At 38.9% G+C, this 16,181-nt stretch overlaps 1 protein-coding gene across 1 annotated transcript in view; it reads right to left on the bottom strand.

Moving 5' to 3' along the window:
* BCAS3 (BCAS3 microtubule associated cell migration factor) overlaps nucleotides 1–15,312 on the bottom strand; it is a gene marked incomplete at its 5' end in the record, with an annotated part of 619,175 nt that extends 603,863 nt beyond the window's left edge. Inside the window, 4 exons of the mRNA XM_049861336.1 lie at nucleotides 2,524–2,599; nucleotides 10,761–10,815; nucleotides 13,821–13,908; nucleotides 15,261–15,312. Coding sequence (XP_049717293.1) covers nucleotides 2,524–2,599; nucleotides 10,761–10,815; nucleotides 13,821–13,908; nucleotides 15,261–15,312 — 271 coding nt within the window. The remainder of the gene's footprint in view (nucleotides 1–2,523; nucleotides 2,600–10,760; nucleotides 10,816–13,820; nucleotides 13,909–15,260) is intronic.
* Nucleotides 15,313–16,181: the final 869 nt, after the last annotated feature.

Genomic DNA, 16,181 nt, shown 5'->3' with positions numbered 1-16,181 from the left:
TATTTTTTTGCTTTTTATCTTTTCATCCTCTCTTATACAATCACTGGTTCTTCTATCCCTGACTGTTCTTTATCTCCTTTACTGGTTTCTTTTTTCTTATTCCACCCCTAAATATGAACTTTACAGTCTTTCCTATAGAAACATCTACCATTCCTGTGTGGTCTTAGCCAACTAAAATGCCTTCCTCTAATTCACTCATCCTTTAAAACCTTGTCCAATCTTAACTTCTCCATGAATGTCGCCCATTACTACATTCAGTATATTCTCTCTCCTTAGAATACTGTTCGCAATTGAGGGGGAGAACCACTGGGTTTTTCTGCTCAGACCTTGAAAATCAAAGTGTGAACTGAAAATGAACATTTCCTCCCAAACCTACTTCTTCTGTGTTGCATGTACTTATTAACAGTAGCAGCAGCATCCTCCCAATACCCAGTCTAGAGACTGTGGAATCATTCTTAGTAGATGCGAACTAGGTGCATAAGGATAAAGGTAGAAAACATTTCAGCCATAGTGGCCCCTGTGCATAGATACTGAGGCTTGAAAAGTTGTGCCTTTAACAACCTGAAAAGATGAGTGAGGTTGGGGCACAGCTGGTAAGTGAAGATAGTTAAAGGGAAAGAGGCATTTAAGGAAAAAGGAGTATGAAGCACTTGTGGGACATTTAAGTTAAGATGTGTAGGAGGTAGCTGATAAGGGGAGCAAGTACACTAGAGTAATAGAGCCCTGGAGCAGCTACTCATTTCATGTTCCTCACGTACTTCCTACTCCTTACCTCCCATTTTTCTGATAACTGATGTTACCCTTCACCAAGCACAGAGACAGGCACATAACCACCTGAGCCAATTCTAGTATTACATCCTTGGCCACAGTGACTATTCCAACAATGAGCGGCTGACTCAAACTGAGCCACCTGTGTCTTCCAGTGAACACTCCATCCTCTTTGATCACATAACTTTAAAGGTATGAACAGAGAACTTCGTGAAACCACCACTCCAACCACATTAGCAAAATCAAATAACAGAAGCAAACATTCAGAGAGAAGTAGTGACAAGAAATGGAGAAAGACTACATGTGTTACGGCCCTGCTCTTTCCAGGTATATAAGTTAAAAAAAAGAAAAACCCTTTCTTACTTAACCAATCACTTGAAACCGAAAATTAAAAAAGACATGCTGAATATAAAAACTGACATCATAAGTAGAGTACATTAGAACTGGCCAAATCAGGATAGGCTAGTGGGTGGTAAGAATTTCCCTTAAAGACTAGAAAGTAGGCAGTTCTTGTTATACTGTAGTAAACCTGCTGATTAAACTGATGTATCTTGGGACACAAACTATATCCCCACCTATAGGGAATTTGTTGCGGGGGCGGGGGAGTCAGGATATTAAGGTGCTTTGGCTACATTTTACACCTTTTTCACCATAGTGTCTCAAAGAAACAAGCTATAAATCAAGGTATAAATCAAGTTTTTTTAAAAAAAGGTATATAAATTGAAAACAGAAAGAGAACAGTCACTATGATACAGCTGTTGCTGGAAGCCATCAAGTCAATTCTGATTCATAGTGACCCTATGTGATATGAGTAGATCTGTCCTATATGGTTTTCTTGGCTGTGATCTTTATGGAATCAGATCTCCAGTTCTTTCTCCCCTGAGCCCCTTGGTGGGTTCATACTGCCAACCTTTCTGTTAGCAGCCTAGCACTTAACCATTGCACCTCCAGGGTTCCTATTATGATGCTAAACCAAAAAAAAAAAAAAACCAAACCCATTGCCACTGAGTCAGTTCCAACTCATAGCAACCCTACAGTACACACTAGAACTGTCCCATAGGGTTTCCAAGGAGCGCCTAGGGAATTCAAACTGCCAACCTTTTGGTTAGCAGCCGTAGCTCTTAACCACTACACCCAGGGTTTGGTGACATAGTGGTTAAGAGCTACGACTGCTAATCAAAAGGTCGGCAGTTTGAATCCACTAGGAGCAGCTTAGAAACCCTATGGGGCAGTTCTACACTATCCTCTAGAGTCGCTATGAGTCAGAATCGACTCAAGAACAATGGAATGATACTTAAGGGTAGGTTAATGACACCCTCTAATGAACTCCAATGGAATGTATCTGAGAACAATGGGCATTGAACTAGCATAAATTCTGTTCAGAAAAAATAATCTCAAAGTCTAGAAAGTTCAACACCAATGATTATTTTACAGTTATAAATCCTATACAACTGACAAAACTTGAATCAATAACTTCCTTTCTAAGAAATTTTTAACTTACTTGGATTTAATAAAAGTTTAAAGCTAAGCACTCTTAGTTCACAAGTGAAGACTTCTACGATACAATATTAGTCCTAATGAAGTTTCTGTAGTGTGGTTATGTTACTTTTTTAATTACCAAAAAAAACTTATTTTGAAAACTAAAAAGTCATTTTAAAAGAAAATAATCTGACTAAAACAAGGGTTCTCTTTTTGAAATAGGTCAACCCCAAACACACACTTAATTCATATGTCCCAAAAACATTAATGCCATACCGTTTAAATCTGCATTTTCAAATCTGACCCAGACTATCTTCTCCTTTTCTTCTGTTAGAGGTGTCCCACTATAAGCCTGCATAGTAAACACAAACATTAAAATGAAATTATTTTACAGCTTTAATATTACTGATGTTCAAAACAGAGTGACTGAAATAAAGCCAGTCCTACCCTTCAACAATTTGATCACCCCTAGGATTTTGGTAAAGCACATTTTGGAACATTATTACTCACAAAGGAAGTTATCCAGGACTCTGACCTAACATAACAGCCTTAATTAAAAAAACAGAAAACTTTTGAACTTACTAAGGAATTGCAAAAACCTAAAATACAGTGATCAAAGTCTGTATGAAGCATCCCTATAATTCAAATGCATCAAAAAAACTAAATCACCCCTAAATTGAACAACAAATAAGAGGGCTTAGGACATAAGCAAAACTATCACACTTATCTACTTAGTTCCTAGGAGTTTAGGATCAGACAATTAGCATTTTACCAAGACTTTCTAAAGAGTATTACTTTTTCAGTTTCTTATCTAGTTTCCAGAGTCAACCTATCAGCTAGTTCCTGTAAGTCTGAAAGGGTCACAAAGATAAGCATACACATCTGTGAAACCTTAGGAGAAGTGTCAACAGTACTAATCAGTATTCAGAGTGAATCATCTCTGTATAAAAAGCACAAAATTAAAAAAAAAATTGTACATACTTAGAAGCTTTCAGAGTGTCAATAAAACAGCTACAATTTTTTTTTTTTTTTTTTTGCAATTATAGAGTGGAATTCAGTTCACAAAATATTTAGTACAGTTGCTATCAAGTCAGCTCCAACTCAGGCAACTCCATGTGTAACAAAATGAAACTCGTGCCTGGTCCTGTTCCATCTTCATGATTGCTGGTATGCTCAAGTCCACTGTTGAGGCCACTGTGTAATTTGAGTGTCTTCCAACCTAGGGAGCTCATCTTTCTGCATTCTATGGGACAATATTTGGTTGTGATTCATAGGGTTTTCATTGGCTAATATTTGCAAGTAGGTTACCAGGCCTTTCTTCCTAGTCTATCTTAGTCTGGAAGCTCTGCTAAAACCTGTCCATCATGAGTGACCCTGCTGTTTATTTGAAATATTGGTGGCATAGCTTCCAGCATCATAACAAGCCACCACAGTATCACAAACTGACAGATGTGTGGTGATATTTAATATACACTACATCAAAAGCAGGAAACCCTGGTGGCACAGTGGTTAGAGCTTGGCTGCTAAACAAAAGGTAGGCAGTTCAAATCCACCAGGTGCTCCCTGGAAACCCTATGGGGCAGTTCTACACATAGGGTTGCTATGAGTTGGAACTGACAAGTTTTTTTTGTTTTTAATATTAAAATCATATAAAAACTACCATCCCAAATACAATTTGTGTTATACCCCAAAACCAAACCAGCTGCCACTGAGTCAACTCCAACTCATGGCGACCTCATGTGTATCACAGTAGAACTGTGCTCCACAAGGTTTTCAATGGCTGGTTTTTGGAAGCAAGCAGATCATCAGGCCTTTCTTCTGAGGCACTTCTGGGTGGGCTCGAACCTCCAGCGTTTTTATTAAGCAGCCAAGCACATCAGCCATTTGTACCACCCAGAAACTCCCGTTATATACCAAAACCAAAACCAAACCACTTGCCATCAAGTTAATTCCAACTCATGGCAACTTTATGTGCATCAGAGTAGAGCTGTGCTCCTGCGGGTCTTCAATGGCTGTGATTTTTCAGGAGTAGAATGCCAAGGCCTTTCTTCCAAGGCATCTCCGGATGGATTCGAACTACTGACCTTTTGGTTAGTAGTGCTTAAGTGTTTATGCCATCTGCTTTAAACTTCCATGCTGACTTACAACTTCCATACTGTACCAAACAAGGTCAATGGTTACTGACTCACAAAAGACAGGCTTATCCTAGTACAGCTTTAAGTAAAATGATCTTATACAGCCTGCATTTCAATTGTCTTTTTTAAAACAAGTGACTTGTATATAGGGCAATTGATACCTTTAGGGAAAACCTGCATTAGAACCAACTAATTTATCAACTTCATCTTCAATCTCCTTATCCTCATCTTCCTTCTTGGTCATGTTCCTTTCATACTTGACAACTCTATTTTTTAAATAAACTTTTTATTTTGGAGTAATTTTAGATTTACAGAAAAGTTACAAATACAGTACAAAGAGTTCTGATATATTCCTCACCTACTTTCCTCTAAGGTTAACTATCCAATGTAATTTATTCCTACATTTGTCAAAACGAAGAAACCAACAATGGTACATTACCATTAACTAAACCGCAGACTTTATTTGAATTTCACTAGCTTTTCTACTAACGTTCTTTGTCTGTTCCAGGATACAATCCAGGATATCACATTATATTAAGACAAATTTCTTTTTTCCTACATCAGGCAGGCTCTCCTTATAATTATTTAAATTTTCTTCAGAGTAGCAGTCTTGTCATAAGACTACTTGTCAACTGAAGTATAATTCAGGAATGAGGGATTTTCCTAACTCCTTTGCAACATCTCCAAGATGCTCGTTGATTTCTGATCGATACTCAGAACAACTGAAGAACAAGGTTGAAGGAGACCTTTCAGTCCACTGGGACTTCTCAACCTCTCTTTTTTTCCCCCCTGCTTTCAAGGGGAAATAAAGCTTTCATAACGAGACTTATATGCTTTGTATGTCTTCAAATTTTCCCTTCTCCTTAGCAGACATGGTGGTCTTCTCTTTACTGAGCATTTTTCAGAAAATTCTGTGAAGGTGACGGAAGCACTGAAGCATCTGGGTAATGCTTCTTATGCTCCTTCCTGCAGGTTTGCACAAAGAAGACGTGTAGTGACATTTTTTCTCAGTTTCTCAGGATCTCCTTTGCCCATGTTTAGATATTTGATTCTCCGTGAGGCAGAGAATCACCCAACATCCATTCAGCTTTCACTTGCCGTCTTTATGGACGTCAATGTACTACCATATGAAGTTTTTTCTATTTTTCCAGTGCTTCTTTCTCCTTCAAACAAGAGCCAACTGCTCTAGCCCTGTTAGAGTCAAAACTTTAATTCCAATACTGACTAGATTTGTTTACTCCTCCTTTTATACCTTACCCACTTTCTAACACACATACACACACTCATAAGCACAAAGGTATTCTTGAATTTTACAAAAGGCCCCTGAAAAAACACGCTCTAATCACTGTTTAATCACTGTAGATACCACTCTGTAGGTTGCTTTGTTGTTTTATCTCTTCATTGCAGAGAAAATAACTATCATAACGTGCTGTCATCAAAAGGATAATTTTTAATTATAGAAAATTATTCTGTAAGGATCATTTGTCATAATTTCCTTGATTGTTACTGACATTTGGGCAGGCTACAAATTTTGAAAATGTGAAAATTTCATACAACACAAAAATAGAAAGTTCTGAGCTTATACTTTCTTCTTTATTGAATCTTTTTAAAATAAACTTTTGTAAGTGGGATTACTATTTCAAAATGTCGTGCTATACTGATACGCTAAGGCTTCTACAAGCCAACAATGCTACCATGTGACCCCAATTAGAATTAACTCAATTGTAATAGCTGAAGAAACTGATACCCAGTTCAACAATATATTCTTTCTTTAGGGTGATGCTTGGAGACCCAGAAAATAATTTCTAGGCTCCATGATTTTGACTCCCAGAACAAAGCAGGAGTTGGAACATAACATCAGAAGAAAATACCAGTTTCCAAATGGCTGACTTCAAAGTACCAATGAAAGATTTTCGATTAAACACAGAAAAATGTCTTAGAAAGCTCTGTTCCCATGGCAAGCAGACAGTAAAGAAAATGCCTAATATAACAAAAAGTTACTTCTATTATTGCTTCCCTAAGTGCCTATGTTTGATCATTACAGTTAGAACTTGTAATATCATTGCCTCCTCCGGTTATCTCAACTACTGATCCTAAGTAGTGAATCTCCGTCTCCGGTCCTGGATCTCTAGCCTCTTCATGCTCTCTTCAAAAAAGAACACTTAATAACCATTTTTGCTTTATTTTATGCTTTCCATACATTACATTCTTTAAGCATCAAAACAAATCCATGATGCCTATGACAATTATCTCATTTTACAGATAAAAACACTGTTTAGAAAGACTCAGTAACTTGTCCAGAGCTCATAGGATGTAGAGCTGGAATACAAAGGCAGATCTAACACCAAGTCTATGCTCTTAATCAGTACACTACCTGAAGCATAATATGCAAATTGTAAATTCATGATTTATCTGCCAAATAAGCAAGTACCTACTATAATCCCATGGCCTCCACCACATTCTCACCAAGTTATCAACCTTGGATTTTATTCTGCTCTGCACCATGATTCAAATGGCATCTCTTTCATAAGGCTTTCTTTGATGTCTTCCAACTAAATTTCATTTTCCTTCCTCTAAAGGACATCAACTTGGTAAAGCAAGGGATCAGAGAAAACAAGAAAAACCCTCAATGAGATGGATCAACACAATAGTCACAACGATGGACTCAAATACACCAACAATCACGAAGGCACAGGACCGGCAAGGTTGCCATGAGTCAGAGTCTACTCGACGGCAACTAACAACAATATGCTACCATGGAACTTGGTTTATATCCTGTTATGGTACTTACACTTGGCCATGAATTCTAGCTGTTTATCAATTCTACTAGACCAAGGGTCACCAAATCCAGTCCACCTTGTTACTGAAACATAACTATGCCCCTTCCTTTACAGAAACAGCAGAGTTGAACAGTTGTGATAGACATTTTACAAACTATAAAGCTTAAAATATTTACTATCTGGCCCTTTACAGAAAAAGTTTGTCAATTCCTGTACTAGACCATGAAGGCTTTATAACAGCACAGTGTGTCCTCTAAACTTAGCACAGTGCCTGATCATAATGGGTGATCAATTAAATGGTTGCTGCCTGAATTTCTGCTTTCTTTCCACAGCAACTAGAATAATGACTTGCATACAAGAGACAGCCAATATAACATTGTAGAATGAATATTCTAAGTCTTAGATCCATGCCTACAACTTAACATCCATAATTACTACTCTAATCCCAATCTTCACAACCATTTACGTAGATTATTTTTAACGCCTGTTATCCCCTTCCTAATGCATAACATTCATAAAAATTAAATTAATTTCCTAGCTTCCAGAATTTTTATTCTATCAGTTTTTAGTGCCTCTATTCTCTACCTAATAGAAATTACTCATTCTGGTATTCTTGTTCCTCTAGCAAATTCTCCAACTACTCCCTCAAAGCTTCTGACCACAGCCTCTCTCCTCAGGCCAACAAAAACTGCTTGCAACACAGGGTTACGACTAGGACAAAGTGTCTCTGTAAAAATTTGATAAAGAAGCCCTCGAAAAAAAAACAAACCCACTGCCATCAAGTTGACTTCCACTCACAGTGACCCCATTGGATTTCTGAGACTATGTATCTCTACAGAAGCAGACTGCCACACTTTTCTCCCAAGGAGCCACTGGTGGCTTCAAACCACTAACTTTATGGTTAGCAGTCAATGACTTTAACCACTGAGCCACCAGGGCTTTCCAAAGGGGCCCTCTAGGGGAAGACAAATTATTGAAAAAAAGCCCCTTCCTTGGAGTTGTAACTTTAAGACAAGGTCCAGAGCTTAAGGGAAGCGATTTAGTTGCATTTCACGGGAACAAGTCGGATTTCAGCCCCAGTTGCACTCTTTGCGTAAAGAACAACATGCTCTACCACCATAGCAGCCCTGTTGTTTACCATATCCAGCTAGCCAGTTTCATTCAACATTAAACAGCCAACCTTTCCATTCATTTCAATTAAAACCTCAGGAACCTCACTCTTTCACTTCTTTCTTTGTTCAGCATTCTCTTACTAATTAAATATTCAGTCTGTGCTATCATGTGTAACAATTACTGATATGTTGCTACTAGTTATCTCTGGTTGTTACAAACAGTTTGAATTTCCATGTTAACCAATAAAAGTAAGTTATTTGTTTTTCCTTACATGCCTGTGAGAGATCTTGTCATCATGACCTATTTTCATTAAAGTTGACTGAACATAATACCAACATTCCTTAATGAAAACAGTTTAATATGACTGAAATATAGTTTGTATAATACAACTGAAATCTAGATTTTGGGCTTTTCTAGGACTCTCTCATAAAGCTAGGACACTGGAATTATGAATGTCATCTTTCAAGAGCGTAGTTACAGACACCACGGAAGTCAGAGGAGACCGTCATTACCGCTAAGGAGAAAATACCCAAGCCTCTCCCTTGAGGACTTCCACTGGATCAGTATTTCCCAAAGATTCCATTTCACAGGAATCACCAGAGACACTTACTACAGCTACAAACTACTGAATGCCACCTCCAACCTACTCAGTCGGACTCTCCATGAGAGAGGCCTGAAAATTACTATTCTTTAACAAGTATGCCAAGTGATACTTATGTTGAGGCAACAATGAACTAGAGATGATCCCAGTAGGGCTGTTCTCATTCTTTATTCTCACATTTATATATAAAAGGAACAGTAAGAGGCTTACTCTCTTGGGGCTATGCACTCAAATCTTTACTCGATCAAAAGCTCACCCAACTCAAGATAAAAATGCTTCGTGGGAGTGAAAATGTAAAATATACACACACATATGCAACTCTGGTTTATTTCAAAGGGAAAAAATTAAATTTCAAAACATAAAAAAAACCCACTGCTGTCAAGTCAATTCTGACTCACAGCAACCCTATCAGACGGAGTAGATCTGCCTCTAGGGTTTCTGAAACTATAAATCTTCATGGAAGCAGACTGCCACATGTTTTTCCCATGGAGCAGCTGGTAGGTTTGAACTGCCGACCTATGGTTAGCAGACAAGTGCTTTAACCACTGTGAAACCAGGGCTCCTTTTTCAAAACATAATAGCCCTAATTTCCACCACCTGAAAAGACTACATGGTATACAGAAAACACCAATGCTGGAAAAACAAATTAGAGTAACAAGTTTTCATGACTGGCATAAAAATACTGTTTGATATGAAAGTAGAAATAGATTTGTGCCCAGGTATAATATCTGGTTGAACTGTGCCCAGGAAACCCATTGCCGTCAAGTCAATTCTGACTCAGAGACCCTATAGGACAGAGTAGAACTGCCCCATAGAGTTTCCAGGGAGTGGCTGGTGAATTTCAACTGCCAAACTTTTGGCTAGCAGCTCAGCTCTTAACCATTTTACCACCAGGGTTTTGGGGTTTTTTTAAATAATATCTAGTTCAACGAGATGGACTGACACAGTGGCTGCAACAATGGGCTCAACCATAACAACAATTGTGAAGACGGCACAGGACCCAGGACTGGACAGTGTTTCATTCTGTTGTACACAGGGTCGCTATAAGCCAGAATCATCTCAATGGCACCTAACAACAATAACAACAGTTAATAAAATGCAGAGCTTATATTGCTCTTCTCACTTCAGACAGGCAATACTGAACTAGGACAAGAGAAAAAGAGAGATTTTGGAAATAGAAGCCAACTAGCAAGTCCCTAGGAGTCCTGGTGGCACAGTGGTTAAAGTGCTCAGCTGCGAACCAAAAGGTCAGCATTTCAAACCTACCAGCCACTCCAAGGGAGAAAGAGGTGACAGTTTGCTTTCGTAAAGATTTATAGCCTTGGAAACCCTGTGCAGCAGTTCTACACTATAGGGTTGCTATGGGTCAGAATTGACTCGACGGTAGTATGTTTGTTTCTGGGGGGATCAGAGAGTCCCAAAGGAGCCCTGGTGGTGCAGTGGTTAAGCACACAGCCAATAACTAAAAAGGTTGGTGGTTCAAACCCACCCAGCAGCTCCGCAGGAGAAAGACCTGGTGATCTGCTTCTATAAAGATTACAGCAAAGAAAACCCTATAGGACTGTTCTACTCTACCACGTGGGGATATTGAGTCCAAAGTGACTGGAGAGCATCTAACAACAACACAGAGACCTGAGTCTCATCTTTCAACTAACATCTGACCTTAATTTCTCTTAGAAGAAGTCCTGAGGAATATTAGTTGTGCCAATGTCAGCACAAAACCAAAGCAGAGCTACACAATAACTAGTACAGTTCTACCCTAAAAATGCCCAGAATGCTAAAACATCAAAAGCCTTTCTGAAATTGATAATACTAGTGTCGAGTTTAGAAAACAGAACATTTCAGAGCTTCCTTGGCCAAAGGAAAGCACATATAGACACTGACCTGTGGCACAACATCCTGTAGAAAAGTCACAACACTTTCCATGTAGGACTGCTCTCTGGAAAAGAGTAAAATGGAGAAAAATTATCATGGCGGCTTAAGACAAAACAGAATACGGAAAAGCTCTACCTACAAGCTCTATAAATCGTATATTAAAACAAGAAAAAAGGCCTACTCTTATCACCTGATAATTCTGCTTATCTAATTTCCAGTTTCATAAGCCTTTGTGATATTATAAAATGCAAATGACAGAACAACCAGATAGGGAAGTCACAAAAATAAGCCAAAGTTAAAACACTGAAAATAGGGAAACTGAGATGTCAATATTTAAAACAAAAAAGAGGGACTAAATAATGTAGTCATAAAACATTTATATGGAAAGGAAATTACAGTGATATCAAGAAATAAAAGATTGGTTTAAACTTATTAAAATAGGGGTAAATTTTAAGGTAACCGCAAAGGAAACTAACAATCCTACATCTCAAAATAAAAAAGAAGAAAAATATAAAGACGCAGCAAATACAAAATCAACAGTGAAAAAGATGAAAAGAAAATAAAGAAAAACGACTCAGCACAAAAAATTAAGTGGAACAAAGAAACTGTCAACAACACACACACACACACAAAATACATCAAAATCACAGCACTAAACCTATACCTATCAATAATTACACTGAACATAAATGGACTAAATGTACCAATAAAGAAACAGAGAGTGTCCGAATGGATTAAAAAACACAATCCCTCCATATGCTGCCTATAAAAATGCAAATGAGCTTTTAATATTTTTTAACATTATCTCTTCTTAAAAGTAATGTTCTCCTAATTCAGTAGAGATAACTTCTAAGTCATACTTAAGGAGTAATGACAGAAGACCTGGCTAAGGCAGGACCTTTCTCTCGAGTCAGAGCAGAAGAATGCCCTAGTTAGAGCAAGAAAAACTATTGCTGTTGACTCAGTATTTAGTTATCTTCCCTTTAAATTGGTTATGAACCTAGTCCCTTACCTGTATGTAGCAAGATGAACTTGTATTTTGCTGCCGGTACAGGCACTAGAACAAGTAACTAAGAAGTCCTCGTAGAACTTTTGGCATAGACACGGCAAGGGAAAATATTAAAATATATCAAAGTGAGGGGGAAATTAATACTTAATGACACTAAATTAAGATATTTTAAATGGGAAGTATATAAAAATAAGCAAGTGGAAAAAAACAATTTCTTCAAAATACCAAATCAAATTCATTTCAGAGAGATGTAAAAAGTGCATATGAAGAAGATAATGTGAGTTACCCCAAATCCTACAAAATAAAGCAACATACCTTAGAGACCTACAAAGTTTGATTTAGGCCTACCTCTCCAATTTCATTTTTTTTGCCACTCTCCTTACTCTGTTTCAGTCATAGGCAACTTTAGTTCCTAGAACACCCCAAGCTCTTCCTTCTGTCTGGATTGTTCCTTCCCATACTCCTTCCTTCCTTTCAGATTTCCAGCTTAAGTGTTACCTCCTCAGATAGGCCTTCCCTGACAGCCTTAAGTATATTTCTCCTTTCCATTCTCTATCATAGCACACTGAGTCCTGATCACAACCTATAATTATTTACTTGTTTACTATTTCCCCACTAGAATGGCAGTCTATTACAGGAAGGAACCCATCTCTCATATTTATCTTGTATCTCCAGAATCTACAAACCAATACTTAGGCATGGAGTAGATGCTCAAGAATTATTTGTTTAAAAATGCTGAATGAATGAAAGAGCAACGAAGACACTAAAATTATGTACTGCAAAACAAAAAGCAATACATTTTGAATACCACATGCTAAGGCAGCACAGAACAGTGGTTAAGAGCCCAAACTCTGGAGACAAACTGCCTGGCTTTGATACCAGCTACATTTGTTGACTATGTAACCAAGAACAACTTACTTTTTCTCTGCTTTGGTTTCCTAATCTGTGAAATGAAGATTAAAAACACTACCTAACTCATACCTAACAACATGCTTAACTTGTTGCATGTTCCATAGGTTGCAAAGAAATATAGTCCTGGCAAATGCAGGAGGAAAAAAAGGAAGTATTACTATGGTGAAATATCACATTATCCAAATAGTCTGAGAAGGCAATCTTTATGTAACATGCTAAACTGCCTAAGGGAAATAATCCAAAAATGCTACAATTCTCCTAAGAGCATTTTAAAAGGCATAAAACAAGTTCCACCTCCTTACTTGGGGTCTCCATGGTCCACCCCAACCTAACTTAAATACGCCAACTTCCCTACATCACGCTTTATTTTATTTATGCAAATACCTTGCCTTTTCCACCTCTGTTCACTCCATTCTCTTAGCCTAAAATGTACCCTTGATTCAAAGTGGCCAAATTCTATTCAGCCTTTAAAGGTTCAATACAAATGTTACCTTCCTAACAAAACCTTTTCTGATCATCACACTAAAATACTCCCTTCTAAATTCTTATGCCATTTTATTAGCATCTTTATTTTTATTGATTATAGTGATTTTAAGTCTACATATTTTAAGACCACATTAGATTGTAAGTTCCTAGAAAGAATGTTAAAGAATGCCTCAAGTACAAAAATGTACTCTCTACAGCTTTCTGCATGAGACCTAGATTAAGAAATATATTTTACATCACAATCTAGTAAACACATACATATAAATATATCTGTGTGTGTCACAAAACAACTAATTTCTATTATGTTTGATTTCAATTTTTAATATAGACCCTAACACACTAAATTGATTTAATGACTCACTAAATTCATTAAACATGAAGTTTGAAAATAACTCTTCCTTAGGATTTCATGCATTCTATCAATGTGCAATATACATCAATTTGTCCCTCCAATAATTCCTTTTATTTGGCCTTGGCATTGATATTTACTCATCTTGTAAAGCCAAAATTTAAAAGATCTTACAAAATGTGCTCACTTCAGCAGCACATATACCAAAAAAAAGAAAAAAGATCTTATATAATTAAGCAGTGTTGAGAAAGGAAATCTGAATATTCTGAGTAATCATTTCTTCAGCTATTGGGATTATCTGAAATGTGCTTACGTGACAGCCTGGGGGCGAACCACAACTCCCCCAGTACAACGACTGGGTCTTCTAGGGGAATCTGTAGCCATAGTTTCATTCACAAAACCTGTTTCCAGAAGAAAAAGATAGAGAAAATGGATCATTTTGTGGATAGAAAAAAGGCTTATGTCTGATCAATAGAGGTCCCTTGTCAAAGAAAGCCAAAGCCGTAGGTAATTTACCAAGCAATTCCTATTACACCAGAAAAAAAGAAAAAGAGGAAGAAACAGATAAAATTTTCTCTCACATTACCCTGAGGTTTTAATACAGGGCTGGTCTCAAAACCACAAAACTATTTAATATTCTTGGTAGTCCATTTGGTCTATTGTTAAAGTGGACAGAAATCACATCATTGGAAGTTTTGCACAGGATCTCAAATGAAAACAAATGTGCTACTTTTGTAACCCAAAATTAAAGACTTAACTGAAACTTTATGTTGAGGTAGTGAAATTGTACATGGTACAATATTTCGACAACCAGCGGCAATACCACTCTATCTTCCAACTAAATCTGTTGGGAATCCATGAGTAAGACTGCATGGCCAGTAATCAAGTAAGATTTTTAACCTCCTCCCCCCGCTATTGTAACCCAATGACTAGGGTCTAAATAAAAACTAATATGATATTGTTGTTGTTGTTGTGTGTCCTCGAGTCGATTCCCATAGGGTTTTCTAAACTGTAATCTCTACGGGAGCAGATCGCTAGGTCTTTTCTCTCACCGGAGCCGCTGGTGAGTATATGCTGTTAGAAGTCCCTTATCCTTTGCTGTCACATCACTAAACCCTGATCCTTGAAGGTCTAATGGCCATCTGAATCACTGAGGAGTTTTAAAGAACATGGACAGTCTATTGGTTAAGGTGAAAGAAGGACTGACAGCAATATTAAAGAGCTCTTACAGAGCTCAGGAAAGCCCGCAGCCTGGAACTAATCTTGAAAGCCCCTAAAACCATCATTTCCAAGTAGGAAGCATTCTATCATCTTATTTTAAAACTCCCAAATTGGTGATCCCACCTCCTACAACCAAAACACCTTTTGCCTCAAATAGCCCAGCTTACCCTTCCTCAGTGGTTACCTTCACCTCCAGTCGCTCAGTCCTCTCATTTCCATTCCACCCTTTCTTTCCAGAATCATAGTCTCCCAAACCCTGTCCTTTAAAGGCCCTGTCCCCTGAGGACGACCCTCTAGCCCCTCAGGCCCGGCTTTCCTGAAAGACACTCGCACGACACTACCCACTTAACCTCCACCGCGGAGCCACCGATGCCCCCGGCCGCCCTCTGGCCCCTGGCCCTCCCCCCTCCCTTTTCAGTCTCGACACCTCTCCCCCATCGAATCCCTGTCAGCCAAACCCTGTCCCCTCACGCCGCCTGCCCCTCGTCCTCTCCAAGCCTCCCCAAAGCCACAGCCCCACCAGCCCTCTCACCGGCCTCCCGCCGGTAAACGCTGCTCTCCGGCTCCAGGCTCAGTGTTTGGAGTCTCTCTGTCGTGATTGACGGCTACCACTTCCTACCACGCCTCGGCGGAACTACCTTTGTAGCCAATCCCAGGGGCAAACTGGCTAATGCCGGGCACCGCCCTTGGAGGTCAGCTTCGCCAACCAGCAAGTAGAACAGAGGCGGACCCGCCTCTGGAGTTTATCCAATCCGCTCGGGCTGGGAGGAAAACACAACAGTATGTAAGTTCGGGTGAAGCCGAGCTGTCAGGTTCGGTTGCGATCAAAGGCAAATGGGGAGGAGCTATAAACATGCGTATTTTCTTTGCAGACTGCACCTTCGTGGCTTTTTCAAAAAATCAACATGCTCCAAACTCCAGTCCACCTTACCCGGGCGTCTCAGTTTGGGAACCGGAGGACAGGAGAACTGGTCTGTTTACATCGAATTCTCGCGACAGCTGGTTCGAAGCGCAGAGCACGTGGACATGGCAGCTGCCAATCACTTTTAGCTGGCCACTCACTCATCCCGAACCCGCCTTCTGCCCCGCCTTTTTTGTTGTGTTTATCTTCCGGGACCCTAGGCTGGCACGACCCTGTGGGCAACCCTGGAGCCAAGGAGGGGTTGATTCTAGTTAGGAGGGCGGCCGGTAATCTTGTCAATTTGAGCTGGAGTTGTGGACCACACCTTATTCCTTTCTTACCTCAGTTTCCATCTCCCTTATCTTTGAGGATTGAAATCTCACCGGCCGTCTATGGTGGTAATAATTGTTATTGATATAATGAACGCCTAGCACAGTCCTAACCGAGCTTTTAATATGTATTATCACATTTAATACTCACGACAGTCTTATGAGGATATGGCATATTTGTAGACATATTGTTTGTAACGAATTGGCTGATACAGCAGTAAAA

Source organism: Elephas maximus, chromosome 19 (assembly GCF_024166365.1).
Source record: "Elephas maximus indicus isolate mEleMax1 chromosome 19, mEleMax1 primary haplotype, whole genome shotgun sequence".
Lineage (NCBI taxonomy): Eukaryota > Metazoa > Chordata > Mammalia > Proboscidea > Elephantidae > Elephas > Elephas maximus.
This window is presented reverse-complemented; position numbering and strand designations above follow the sequence as displayed.